The following is a 15117-nucleotide window of genomic DNA, read 5'->3' as shown; positions in this document are numbered from 1 at the left end:
GTTTAAACCAAACAACTAATTGAATAGCTTCTCCCTGATATTTTGTCATAGTCCAACCCAGAAGCCAATGCTAGCAATAAGAACAAAAATAATTCACTCTAGGTGTATGATAGTTGCAATTATCAGTAAAGAAGCAGGAAGGTTAGGTAGCCTGCAGCAGCCATCCCGGGGCTGGTAATCTCTCGTGGCTCACTGCAAGATTGAAAATGAGTGATGCACTCTCACTGCATTCTGTGTATTTGTGCTCTCAGATTCAATTCACTTTTACAAATATTTTACAAATACTTATTTAGGATCTCATGTGTGTAAGCCATTGTGCCAAACACTGCAAAAGATAGAAAGAGACCAGGATATTTAATTCATAATAATAATTTTAAAAAGCTTGTAGCTCAGAATTAAGTTTTATACAAAATCAAGTGTGACCTAACAAGAATAAACTGCTAAAGTTTTCAAATGCATGAACTAAACGTTTCAAGTAAGCATTACTATCCTCTTCAGAAGTGAATCGTAAAAGCTGTAATATTGGAGATAGACCTTGAAGAAAGGTCCTTTCTCAGTAGAGAGTCCTGTATTAGCAAAAGCATGTATGTGAAAGAGTAGAGAGTATTCAGAAAGCTTTCTGCAACTCATTTTGGGTATAACACAAGGAGAATTAGGAGAATTTTGGAGGAACAGACTTCAGAGTTAACTAAGGTTTTATTTGAGAAGACCTCAAATAATGCTAGGGTGGCAAACCACAGTGATGAAGATAGAAATAGAGAGAAGGAATGAATAGATATAAATATATATGGAAAAAATATGTAATATATATAAAATATATAATATATAAATAAATATATATAAAATATACAATAAATATCAAATCTAGACATACACATGACAGATAAATATATACATGTGTATGTATGCAGATCTAGATATATAATGTATTTGTCCATAATGTGGTATCAATGACAACCCATTAAAATTATTGAAAAGGGATATGATTTAGTCAGAGTTGTTTATAAAGAATGACCTGATGGCTATGTAATGGAAGGAATAGTACCAGGATGTAAAAGATAAGTAACTAAAGTTTTGAAAAACCCAGAAGCAGGAAGTGTATGGAGTTTCAGTGTTGAGAAAGGAAGGGCAGGGATGGACTTGAAGATGGGTCACTCATTATACTTAGACTGTGGGGTAGAAGAAAGCTAACATTTAAAAATTCTTAGGAGAGAAAACATTCAAAATCTTGTTCATTTTCATGTCTTTCCCAACCACCAACTTCGTGCTCTGACATCATATTATCTTAACATTATTTGAATTTTAGAAACATGCTTTTGAAGCCCACATGTCAACAACACATTTAAAAATTACATATTACTGATGTATCTTGCTAGCTTCATTCTTTAAAAAGAAATCTAGGAAGATTGACCATTTCCTTCCTGTCCTGCTACTTCTCTTTTCTTCTCCATGACCATCCTACTTAAATCCTTCAGTCTCTTTTCTTAGATTTCTGAATTAGTGAAGCTTTACAGGATTACCCTACAACACACAAACAGAGGTAGAAAGGGCATCATGGACAATGAGAAGCAAACTTTCTCGCCCCCCCCTTCCTGGCTCCATCTCATTTCTTATAAACACACACTGGGCTAAGAACATCTCTTAGAATTTGGCTTGACCCTCACTGTTTTAACTCCCTTCTTATATTTTCCTCATTGCTCCCCCATTTCTTTTTATTTCCCTCAGTGCTATGAGAGTTGAATCCCCACATGAAGTGAAATTCACCACGCCCCAAATAAAGTAGAATGAGAGACCTTTTAATGGCTAGCAGAATTCTTGGGATTTGTCTCTGTTTATTCAAACATAAAAACCTGCCTCCCTGTGGAGATAAATGTGTATGAGCCTCCAGGCTATATGGCTATATAAGTATCAAAGGCATCATAATTTATTCCTGTTCAGAGGAACTACACTCTATAGTACTCAATGATTTTATAAAACTACAGTGAAGAATATGTAAGCATATAAAAATGTTTTTGTTTTATTATTCAATTATTCTAATATGATATAAACATGTCCAAAAAATCATTAAATGCTAGAGCAATTACAATTGCAAAATCTTTACACACTTACAAAATGGATGCACGTATAATCTGCATAATTTGTGATGCTTTTAATAAAAAAGAGGACAGATAATATTATGGGAACTAAACATTTCTCTTTAACATTTTTCTCAGTGAATCTTTGACTTTTTTATTTCTCAGGCTATAGATCATTGGATTTAACAAAGGAATTATGACAGTGTAAAATAGAGAGTCCATCATATCTTGATCATCTGATTGTGCAGATCCAGGACACACATACCTGAAGAGAAGAGGACCATAGTATAGAGACACAGATAAAAGATGGGCTCCACAGGTGGAGAAAGCTTTTCTAATGCCTTGCAGAGACTTCTTTCTTAAGATTGTAAAGAGAACAAGTGTATAAGAGAACAGAACAATCAGAATGGTAAATACCTGTATTGACCCAGAGAAAATAAAAACCATCAGAACATTAATTGAAGGGTCAGTACAGGAAATCTTAAACAATGTCATGATGTCACAGTAAAAGTGATATATGATGTTAGAATTACAAAAGGTTAATCTGAATAAAAAACCTATATGAATTATAGAATGAATTAAGCCACCTACAAATGATGAGACTAACAGCCAGGTGCAAAGTCTATAGGTCATAATCACTGGATAAAGTAATGGTTTGCAGATGGCTACGTAGCGATCATATGCCATTATTGCCAAGAGGAAACATTCTGTCGTTCCACCAAATGCAAAGGAAAAAAACTGTATCTTGCATTCAGAGAGAGAGATCATCTTACTCTTGGCTAGGAAGTTGGCCAGCATCTTTGGGATTACTGTGGATGATATCCAAGCATCAACAAAGGCTAAACTCCCAAGGAGTAAGTACATGGGAATATGAAGGTGAGGGTCATTGCAGATGAGAGCAGTTAGTCCAAGGTTTCCCACGATGGTGATGAGGTATATCATCAGGAACACCAGGAACAGAGGGATTTGCCACTGTGGTTGATATGTGAATCCTGTGAGAACAAACTTTGTCACCAATGTTCCATTTTTAGTATCCATCTTGTTACTGGATGACCCCTGAAATGAAAAGCAGTAAATGTAAAAAGAACATTCATTAGGATTGTATAAAAAGAAAAGAGGAAGAAAGTAATTGAAATAAAGCCATAGACTAATCAGAATGCTCTTAATTTTAATTACTATAATATATGAAAACTATTTGGGGAATTGAGGTAATGGAAAATGAAATTATTTCAGTTCAAAAAATGTACAGGAATTAACAGACTTAGAAAAAAGGAAAGACATTCTAAACATGATTGTTAAATTACTAAATTTATGGGGAAACCTGAGTGTGTTAGGCAATTCTATGTCTGAAACATGGTTGAGGGGAAAAGAAGTCTGAATTGTGATAAAAGGAATTGAATGCCATGTGAAGGACCTTGAACTTTATTCCTCAGGACATAGGCATCCACCCAAAACTTTTAAGACAAGGAGTAGCATCATAAGGTAATTTTTTAAAAAGATTTTACTTGTTTTTTTTTTAAGATTTTATTTATTTATTTGACAGAGATAGAGACAGCCAGTGAGAGAGGGAACACAAGTAGGGGGAGTGGGAGAGGAAGAAGCAGGCTCATAGCGGAGGAGCCTGGTGTGGGGCTCGATCCCATAATGCCAGGATCATGCCCTGAGCTGAAGGCAGACACTTAACCGCTGTGCCACCCAGGCGCCCCTACTTATTTATTTTTTTTAGAGAGAAAGAGAGTATGTGAGCAGTGAGAGGGACAGAGGGAGAGGGAGAGAATCCCAAGCAGAGTCTGCGTTGAGCATGCAGATGGATGTGGGGCTCAATCTTACAACTCTAAGATTATGACCTGAGCAGAAACCGGGAGTCGGACACTTAACTGACTTAGCCACCCAGGTGCCCCAAGATAATTTTTAAATTAAATATTTTGTAGTGCAGAGGATATGCTGTGGGGAAGGGAAACTAGAGTCAGGAATACTAATTAATAAGCTCTTACTATTGTTCAGTGATTCTCAATCTGGATTACACATCAGAATTGTCTGGGGAGCTTTTTGTGCAAAATGCAGATTGTGAGGTATTACTGTAGTCATTGATTTAGTGGGTAAAGAATGAAGTCTAATAATATGCATTTTATTTTATTTTTTTAAAGATTTTATTTATTTGACAGAGAGAGAGAGACAGCCAGCGAGAGAGGGAACACAGGCAGGTGGAGTGGGAGAGGAAGAAGCAGGCTCCCACCGGAGGAGACTGATGTGGGGCTCGAATCCAGTACTCTGGGATCACACCCTGAGCCGAAGGCAGGTGCTTAACAACTGAGCCACCCAGGCGCCCCTAATAATCTGCATTTAAAAAATCTCTTCTACTTGATTCAAAAGTATGTAAAGTTCTTAGTTTATGTGTAATGTAATATTGGAAGTGAAGAGGAAGACAAAGACTTGATGCCCTACTAGATGTGAAGGAGAGAAGAGACAAATAGGGGAGTGGGTAGATGGTCATCATAACTTAAGTTTGAGAAGTCAGTTGACATAGTTGTGGAGGAAGTGCCCTCTGAACATCCAGGTAAGAGAGCTTAGTAGTATGAGTCTACTGAAGCTTAGTCGAAACAATGACTGGGAGTCATTTGGGTAGCTGAAGGCCTACTGAGGGGTGACCTATTCACTAGAGAGTGGATAAGGTAAAAAGAAGAAAAACATGGAAAGAAAATTGAGAAAAGACGTTATAAAGAGGTTATAAAATAGATATACGTCTTTTTCAGATAGCTAAAAACTGATCCTCTTTACCACACAAGCCTTGGTATCAGCCAAAGGGTACCACTCTAGAAGTCAAAAGAGCCAGAAACTTAGTTTCCCATCCCCATCATATCTAGTGTGACAGGGCTTGATCTAGGTTTGAGCAGTCAGTCACCTGCTGCTTTCTTTAGAAATACTGCTGGTTTTACTTGGAGTACTATTTCTCCACCAGATTTTTCAGAATAATAAAATTGAGCCAAAATCTGGGACCTAGTGCAGGTGACATAACCAATACCAAAATTCCAGTTGTTAGGTGTATTTTTATTTAGAATGGATTCTATTAAATGCAGTCCAAAATCTCAAATTGAAAATTCTCTAATATAGGTGTTGTACCAATTAAGCCATAAGGTGGAAAGAGCAGTGGAGGGGCATTTTCTATAAATTTCCTCCTAATATGTTTTTAAAATAATGAAATTGCTGCCAGAAGTAGGAGAAAGGTTAGAGGAGTTAATATGTATATGACTTACCTTAAAACTTAAATCATAGAATGTGATTACTTAAAAAGAATAGATCATCTAATCAGGATAGCCAGAAAGATTTATTAGGTAGGAAACATGACCTGATATTAAAATTCAGTTTAAATAGTTTAACTTTCTACTTCACCAAAATTTATAAAGTCATTATGGTTATGTCAGAAAGATAATAAATTATGTTAAGGTGAAAATTTCAGATTTACAGGTATTTTGCTTATCCAAATATAGTCACAAAAATAAGAGATACAGACAATTAAGTGTTTTACATTTTTTTGCATGCCATTTTGGCATCTATTAAATTGATCTAAAATTATTATAAATTATACAGTATTTTGAATTTTTATACAAAGAATGAATGTTATAGAAACTCTTTCTCTCTTACCCATAACTTGTATGAAATTGTGGAGATCCTTTCAAGAGTTACACTTTGTGAAGTAGAAAAAATATATTAGCACTGGAATGACAAAACATAAGTAACAACACTGATTCATTTTGGAGTCTTCATTTTACCAAGGTCAGGAAAATGTTGTTTATATCAGTTTGCTTCAAACAAAGAGTCAACCAATCATGCAACTGTGTGATTTTGCCAGAAGAGGAAGGCCTGAAGAACTAAAATTCCCCTAATAGCACGCAAGGATTCCCTTTAGGACAAAAGTAAGCTGTTCTTCTGAGCATTGTAGATTTGAACATGTGTGAGAAGTCCAGGTGTCCCATAGGGCATTACAACTTCTGAAATCATAAACTTCAAGCCATTGTATACAGTTCTAATGTTAACAGTTGAAACTGCACTTTATGCTATTTTCCAGCTCAGATGATACTTCTGACAGGTTTGTATAAACCTCAATTTATCTAAAAATTGTGATGTTCTGAGGGCTTTGATTACTATGATCTTATCTGAGCTAATCAACCATACATGATTTTATTGAGCTTAAAGTCGTGGATTCCCTTCAGGAGCTAAATTTTAAATACAGTTGTCAACCCTCATGCAAACTGCAGGTCACATTCCAGACCTACACTGAACTTCCCACTTTAATCTGAAAACACATGAAAAACTTTGTTAGGCAGAGGTCAGAGAAGAAGCAAAAGGAAAACAAAACAAAGGACCACAGGGGGCAGGTGGCATATATCAGTGCTTCTCAAAATGTAATAAGGTGAATATTCTGGATTTTTTTTTTCCTGAAAATACAGATTTCACTTCAATATGTCAGGGGTGAGGCTAAGAGACTTCATGTTTAATGAGGGAATGCCTGTGGACATTTGGCATCCTAGGGCCTTCCATCATTGGAGGCTCTATATTATCTCAGAACTAGAAAACTGAAGAAACAAAAAAGTGGTCAATGCAGCGGACATCCAAAGAGAGAAGCAAGAGGAGCCAGATGGGACAAAAAAGACCAGCATTGGTAGGATCACATGGGGTCTGGAGTCTAAGTCAGGCTCTTCGTTCTTTACCCCAATTTTAAGGACAATTAATGAGATATTTTGAGCATGATGGTAAGGTGTTCATATTTGCCTTTCATCATTAGCAGAGAAATGACAATGAATGTTCATTCAGAAAATAACGATATTATTTATGTCAGAATATTATAATGTAACATTCGATATCTGAAGAATAGGAAAAATGTTTAACTTCCAAATAGGACTTGATTGTCAGCTAGGGAGGAAAGCAAAATGCCTATATTTTGGTAGTCATTAATCATTTATCTTGTATCCTTAGAATTTGTTCATGAAAATGAAAAAGTGGAGAAATAAACAGCATAGATAAAAGAGAAGTCACTGTGAAAACCGAGCAGAAGCGTGGACAGAGAAATAAGATGTGCCGGGGATAGCTTCAACGTAATCCAAATTTGACTTTAATTTACTGACTCTTCACTTTTGTGCAGTTATCTCTCAACTCATTTTGGTGGCTATCTGTGAATACAAAGGTCTGCATTGCTGCTTCCAGGATGAGTAGTCATCTCATTTTTAGTCATATTAATAGTGGGTCATGGTATCTCACTGGGGTCTTCATTGCATTTCCCCATTGGTCAATTATATTGAAAATATTTTTGTGTCCTATTAGACATTTGTATATATTGTTTCCTTTAGTAACTACTCAAGTATTTCCATTTTTTAAATGGAATTATTTGTTTATTATTCAGGTTAAGAATTCTTCATAAATTCTGGATATAAAGCTCTCATTAGGTATATAATTTGCAAATATTTTCTCAAGGATCTTGATCTTCTTTTCCTCCCATAAGACACCTAATGAGCAAGAAGTAACAATTACTGTAGGCTTTCTGGTAGACATTTGCATACTAGAAGTTCAGAAGTAAATCCAAAAAAATTCAGGGCTCATTCATCTCAGTGATATTTCTAGACATCCAGTTGATGGGTCACGTGGAGATATTTCTTCTAAGTAAAGGATAAATTCTTTCATCTAATCCTTCTGTGGCCACCAAAAGAGGTACAACACCTAGTGGGACTATGGATTTTAGAGGCAACATCATCTTTATTTGAGTGTATTATTCCAACCCATTTACCAGATGTCCAGAAAACCTGCTAGTTTTGAGTGTGATTTAGAAAATTAGGATTTGCAGAAGCTGTGGGCTTCTATGCAAGCTGTCCTGGCACTTGGGTCACCTGATCCATCAAAAACAATGGTGGTTGAATTGGCAGTAGCACACAGGGAAGCTGTTAGTAGTCTTAGGCTGGTATCTATGGGTAAATCACAGCACAGATCCTTAAATTTGGAGTTAAGCTCTGCCATCACTACGGACAGCTACTTTCCATTTGACAAACAGCTACTGCTCTGCTACTAGGCTTTAGTAGAGACTCAAACATGGGCCAGGAATTTCCATTGAACCAGAGCTGCCTTTCATGAACTGGGTATTGTATGATCCACCAAGACATAAAGTTCGGAGTACATGGCCACAACATCATCAAACGGATGTGATATATACATGATATATACATGATGCAGCCTGAGTGATCTCTGAAGGTATCAGTAAGTTACATGAAGAAGTGTTCCAAATGCCCAATTCCCCAGGCCTGATAGACTGGCTTCTCTATTCTAGCTATAAATATGGCCTCATAAACGGTTCTCTGTAATCAGTAGACAGAGGGAGAGATGCCCTGGGCCTAGCTTAGTGATAATTCTGCAAGATATGCAGATACCTATTGAAAGTAGACAATTGTAGCACTACTGCCATGCATTGGGACATCCCTGAAGGGCAATAGGGAAGGAAAATCCTCCCAGTGAGCAGAATTTTGAGTAGTGCACTTGGTTGTTCACCTGCCTAGAAGGAGTAACACCCATCTATCTGCTTATATAATGATTCAAGTGCTTTGAGAAATGGTTTGGCTGGATGGTCAGGGAATTTGAAGGTTTATGACAAGAAAATGATGACAAGGAAATTTGTAGAAGAGATAATAAACGTGAAGATATTTGTGTCCCATGTGAATGATCAGCAAAGGGAAACCTCAAAAGTGGAGGATTTTGATAACCAAGTGGGCAGGAATCACCAAATGGGCTCATGAAAAAAGGGGCTACGGTGGCAGGAATGGAGGTTATGCATGGGCTCCTCAACATGGTCGTCTGCTAACTGTAGCCAACCTGACTACAGCCACTGTTGAATGTCCAGTCTGCCAGTAGCAGAGATCAATACTAGGTCCCTGATAAGGCACCATTCACTGGAGTGATCAGCCACCTATCTCATGGCAGATTGATGATATTGGCCAGATTCCAAAGTCATGAAAGAGAAAGTGTTTTGTTCTCATAAGAATAGGCACGTATTCTGGATATAGATTTTCAGTACTGCATGCAGTGGTCCTGCCAAAACTTTATCTGTTTTATTACAGAATTCCTTATCCACTGTCTTGGTATACCATGCCCATTGCTTCTAATTGAGCTATTTACTTCACAGTAAATAAAGTGTGGCAATGGCCCCATGATAACAAATTGCCTTTTCTTACCATTTTCCCCACCATCCTGACATGGGTAGTTCTCTAGAATGATGGAATCGTCTTTAGAAACTCAGTTACTGCACCTTTGAGGGCATTATCATGCATGGTTCAGCAAGGCTCTCCAGAAGCCTGTATATTTTCTCAATCAATGTCCAACATATTTTCTTCCATAGCTAGGATTCTCCAGCCCAGGAATCAAGTAGTGAATGTCTGAGTGGTACCATTCGCTATTACCACTCATTAGTGATACACTAGCATAATTTTTGCAGGTCTTCCTGTGCCTTTATGCTCTGCTGGTCTAAAGGTCTTAGAGCCAGAGGGAGGAATGTTTCCACCAGCACACACAACAATGATTCTGTTCAGCAGGAAGTTAAAACTGGCCCTGGGCCACTTTGTGTTCCTCCTTCCTCTGTATCATTATGCAAAGAAAGGAGTTACTCTGTTAGCTGGTGAGACTACCAAGGAGAAATTGAACTACTTCTCCACAACGGAGACGTGGCCAAGTATATCTGAGATTCAAATCACTTAATTTTTTCTTTAGTAGTACCATTCCCTGTAGTTAAGGTCAATAGAAAACTCAAACAAACCAATTCAGGCAGGATTTCTCATAGCCAGACACTTAAAGAAAGAAGGTAGAGAAATCTGATCATGAGTTGTTTGCTGTAGAATACGCGATTGTGGAATGGGTATTGGAAGAGGTAATTGTGAATAACAGCTATGACCACATGACTAGTTTCAGAAATGAGGATGCAATTGCCATAAATATTTAATCCTCAGTTTGGTAAGAATACATTTACGTGCTCTGTGTGTGTGTGTGTATGCATAGGCACATATTGGTATATTTGTATATGAATACATGTATACGTAACAAATGTCTCTGCTTTCTTTCCACTTGTATTCTCTTATCATGTAAAATAAAGTGTAGTGAGTTTATGTCATGGTAACTAATTACTGTTAATTTGACATCATAGTGTTTACCAGATATCAAGGAGAAGAGTAAACATCACCCAAGAATTTTAACTCATTTTCTGGGGAAGGGGTTAGTGCATTTTCAGCTTTACACAGTATAACATTGTATCATGTTAGGTGGAATTACGATCTTGCTCTTGTCCTTCCTTGGAGCTTACGTATGGTTTAAGGAATTGTGTATGGGTGTCAAGTTTACAGTGGGTGGACTTGTGATGGTTCGTGGTATATGCCAACTTGACTAGTCCACAGGATGTCCAGATAACTGGTTAAATATCATTTCTGGTTGTATGTGTGAGGATGTGTCCAGAAGAGATTGGTATTACATTAGTGGACTGAGTAAAATAGATGTCCCTCCGTGATGCTGGTGGGCATCATCTAATCCATTGAGAGCCTGAATGTGTCAAAAAAGGGAAAAGAAGGTTGAATTCACTCTGCCTGACTAGTTGATCTGTGACATTGATACTCTCCTGCCCTTGGTGCTCTTGATCCTCAGGCTTTCAGACATGATGGATGGAATTTATACCACTCATTGGCTCTCCTAGTCTCACATTTTAGAACTACTGCATCATCTTTCCTGAGTCTCAAACGCTGCAGTTCATGGGACTTCTCAGCCTCCATGTTCATATGAGCTAATATCTTGTAATAAATGTCTTTACATACATATATCTCACTTATAGATTGGTATATCTTATTGGTTCTGTATTCTGGATAACCCTGAGTAATACAAACACCACCTGTACATTTAGTGACTTTTTCTTAATCTGAGAAAGAGAGGGAAATATGATGCAATTGTTAGCTACTGATGTGAAATAACTTTGTCTTGGAAGGTAACTTTTATAAAGGGGTATCATTACATGTTATATCTTGTGTCTTATCTTGTATATAAAGTTAATTTGAGAAAGATGGTTCAAAAGTTGACCCAGCATGACATTAAATTTTCCAGTGAACAAATATCCTTGCCATAACCTTTGAGGCAGTGGGCTTTTAATTGGCTATCATCATTGTTAATCATGTTTTCAAGAAAAAATTATAGAATCATCCACAGTACTTCATTTTTTGGAGCATATGCCCCATTGAAATCTGCAGTCAGCTGCCCAAACAGAGAAGAAAGTACAAAAGTGACAGAGGACAGGAGCAGCCATTGCCCTCACCCCCTCTCATCTCTGTAAGCCCCTGCCCCACCCTTCCAGGGATCTGTGAGACTTCCCCTTGATGGTCCTTGCTCTCCTCCTTCCGCATGTCCCACTACTATCTGCTGCCCCTCCCTGGGGAGTTTGGTCTTTTTCTTTTTCTTTTTTTTTCCCAGGGAGAGGAAATCAAAGATTCTGTCCCCGAGAGAAGAAAAGATAAGATTGGAGAAGGGGCAGAAGCAGGGAAGGCAATGGTAGTACCTTCATAAGGTGATGTTTGGGGTCAGGCCCTAAACATTGTCCTACTTGAGAATCTATCAGGGCACAAGTCAAGGGGAGCAAAAGAACGAACCACTAGGACCAGAGGCAGGACAAGAGATGGAATTCCAAGGTTCTAGTGTAAACAGAAGGGGATCCAGGGATTAGAGGTGCTTCCTGGGGATGAGGGAATGCAGTGACAGTGTCCCCCATCCTTCTTCCACCCCAGCTCTAGCCCTGGCCTTTTCTTTTCATCCCTCTTCATGTCAGAAGCTATGGCCCTAGCCATGCCCTCACGTTCCTGTATTCCCTACCTGTTCTCCACCTTCACTCCTTCCTTTTGCATGGATCCCATTACAATAAATTTTGAATAAAAACCTGTCTCTGAAAAAAAAGTGACAGTGGAAATCTTTAGAATACTTCTGTAGTGCTATTTAAGTAGGGAATAGAGGATATGTAGAAATTGCATTTTGACAGGTCTCTAGTACTTTGATTTTAAAATTTTACTTCACTGTTTTATTTAAAAGAGTAGTTATCTGTTATGGTCCCAACCAAACAATGTAAACTACTAAAGAAGAAACTCTAGTGATGGAGCCCATCAATCTTTGTTTCCACAAACACTCCAGGTGATTCTGAGGCCAACTAAAGTTTAAGAACTATTATTTTAAAAAGGAAAACAGTAACAGAAGAAGGCCTAGACAAGAGAGCTGTTCACACATACTTAATATATATACTAATAAAATTGTATGGTACACCTAGGTAGTCCACCACCCAAACTGTGAAAAGCCGTTCTAGGTTTCATTGGTATTTTTTTTAATTTTAAAAATAAGCTCCTTTATCTTATTTTATTTTATTATTTTAGGGATTTTTTAAAATTTTTTGTGGGGGGTTGTTTTGTTTTTTATTTTATTTAGGGTTTTCTGCAAAGTTTTGATTTAAAATCCATTTAAATGTTAGTTTCAGGTGTAGTATTTAGTTTCCAGTGTAGTATTTAGTGATTCATCACTTACATACAACCCCCAGTGCTCATCACAAGGGCTCTCCTTAATATCCATCACCCATTTAGCCCATCCCCTGCCCATCTCCCCTCCAGCAAGCCACAGTTTGTTCTCTATAGTTAGGAGTCTCTTTTATGGTTTGCCTCTCTTTTTTCCCCCCACCATGTTCATCTGTTTTGTTTCTTAAATTCTACGTATGAGTGAAATCATATGGTGTTTGTCTTTCTATGACTTATTTTGCTTAGCATAATACTCTCTAGTTCTTCCGCACTGCAAATGGCAAGATTCTTTTTTATGGCTGAGTAATATATAATTTAATAATAATTCCATTCCATATTCCATATATAATGGAATAATAATATTCCATATAATCATTCCATATATTAGTATATTCCATATAATATTCCATGTAATATTATTCCATATATATTCCATATATATATATATATATTCCATATATGTAAATATATATGTGTCTGTGTGTAAATATCTCACCTCTTCTTTATCCATTCATCATTCAATGGACATTTTGGGCCCTTTCCATAATTTGGCTATTATTGATGATGCTGCTATTAATATCAGGGTACATGTATCCCTTAGAATTGGTATATTGTATCCTTTGGATAAATACCAAAGTGCATTGCTGGATCATACGGTAGTTCTATTTTTAAATTTTTGAGGAACTGCCATACTGTTTCCAGAGTGGCTGCAGCAGTTTGCATTCCCATCAACCACATCCTCACCAACAGTTTTTGTTTCTTTTATTGTTAATTTTATCCATTCTGACAGGCGTGAGGTGATATCTCATTGTAGTTTTGATTTGTATTTCCCTGATGGTGAATAATGTTGAATACTTTCCATTTTTTGTTTAGCCATCTGTATGTCTTCTTTGGAGAAATGTCTATTCTTCTGCCCATTTCTTAACTGGGTTATTTGCTTTTTGGTTGTTGAGTTTGATAAGTTCTTTATAGACTTTGGATACTAACCCTTTATCAGATATGTCATTTGCAAATATCGTTTACCATTCCAAAAGTTGCCTTTTAGTTTTATTTCCTTTGCTGTGCACAAGCTTTTCTCTTGATGAAGTCCCAGTAGTTCATTTTTTCTTTTGTTCCCTTGCCTCCAGAGATGTGTTTAGTAAGAAGTTGCAACAGTCAACACTGAACCTAGGTGGCTTAGTCAGTTAAGTGGCCAACTCTTGATTTTGGCTCAGGTCATGATCTCACAGCCCTGGGATTGAGCCCCACATCAGGTTCTACACTCAGCAAGGATTCTATTTGAGGATTCTCTCTCTCCCACTGTCCCTCCCCCCACTGGTATGCTCTCACTCTCACTCTCTCTCTCTCTCTCTGAAAGAAATAAATAAATGTTAAAAAAAAAAAAAGTTGCTACAGCTGATGTCAAAGGAGTTACTGCCTGTGTTCTCCTGTAGGATTTTGGTGGTTTCCTGTCTCATATTTAGGACTTTCATCCCTTTTGAATTTATTTTTGTGTATGGTATAAGAAAGTGGTCCAGTTTCATTCTTCTGCATGTTGCTGTCCAGGTTTCCCATCACCGTATTTTGAAGAGATATCTTGTTTCCATTGGATATTCTTTCTTGCTTTGTTGAAGATTAGTTAACCATATAGTTGTGGGTCCATTTCTGGGTTCTCTGTTCTGTTCCATTGATCTATGTGTCTGTTTTTGGGCCAGTACCATACTGTCTCGATGACTACAGCTTTGTAATGGAGTTTGAAGTCTGGAATTGTGATGCCACCAGCTTTGGTTTTCTTTTTCAACATTCCTTTGGCTATTTGGGTTTTTTTCTTGTTCCATACAAATTTTAGGATCATTTGTTCCAGCTCTGTGAAAAAAGTTGATGTTATTTTGATAGGGATTACATTGAATATATAGAGATTGCTCTAAGTAGCATGGATATTTTAACAATATTTGTTTTTCCAATCCATGAGCATGGAATGTTTTTTCATTTCTTTGTGTTATCTTCAATTTCTTTCATAAGTGTTCTATAGTTTTCAGAGTACAGATCTTTTACTTCTTTGACTAGGTTTATTCCTCAGTAACTTATGGGTTTTGATGCAATTATAAATGGCATTGATTCTTTGTCTTACTTTTTTGCTGTTTCATTATTGGTTTATAGAAATGCAACAGATTTCTGTATGTTGATTTTGTATTCTGTGACTTTGCTGAATGCCTGTATCAGTTCTAGCAATTTTTTAGTGGAGTCTTAATGGGTTTTCTACACAGAATATCATGTCTGCAGAGAGTACTATGTTAAATAACAGTGGTGAGAGTGGACATTCCTGTCTTGTTCCTGACCTTAGAGGAAAAGTTCTCAGTTTTTCCCCTTTAAGGATGGTATTACCTTGGGTATTTCATAAATGCCCTTTATGATGTTGAGGTATATTCCCTCTGGCCCTACTTTATTGAAGGTTTTTGTCAAGAAAGGATGCTGTACTTTGTCAAATGCTTTTTCTGCATCTATGG

General features: G+C 37.1%; 1 protein-coding gene across 1 annotated transcript; it reads right to left on the bottom strand.

The window, feature by feature from the left end:
* Nucleotides 1-2183: 2183 nt before the first annotated feature.
* On the bottom strand, nt 2184-3140 carry LOC113256281 (olfactory receptor 5H2-like). The gene has a single exon (XM_026500050.1). It carries the CDS (start codon nt 3111-3113, stop codon nt 2184-2186), a length of 930 nt encoding a protein of 309 aa, XP_026355835.1. The 5' UTR covers nt 3114-3140.
* Nucleotides 3141-15117: the final 11977 nt, after the last annotated feature.

This window comes from Ursus arctos, unplaced genomic scaffold (assembly GCF_023065955.2).
Source record: "Ursus arctos isolate Adak ecotype North America unplaced genomic scaffold, UrsArc2.0 scaffold_96, whole genome shotgun sequence".
NCBI lineage: Eukaryota > Metazoa > Chordata > Mammalia > Carnivora > Ursidae > Ursus > Ursus arctos.
The sequence above is the reverse complement of the archived record's forward strand: the minus strand, read 5'-3'. Positions and strand labels throughout refer to the sequence as shown.

What these genes read in the sequence shown, in the direction of transcription:
- LOC113256281 (XM_026500050.1), bottom strand. Translation starts at nt 3,113, where the DNA reads ATGGATACTAAAAATGGAACATTGGTGACAAAGTTTGTTCTCACAGGA.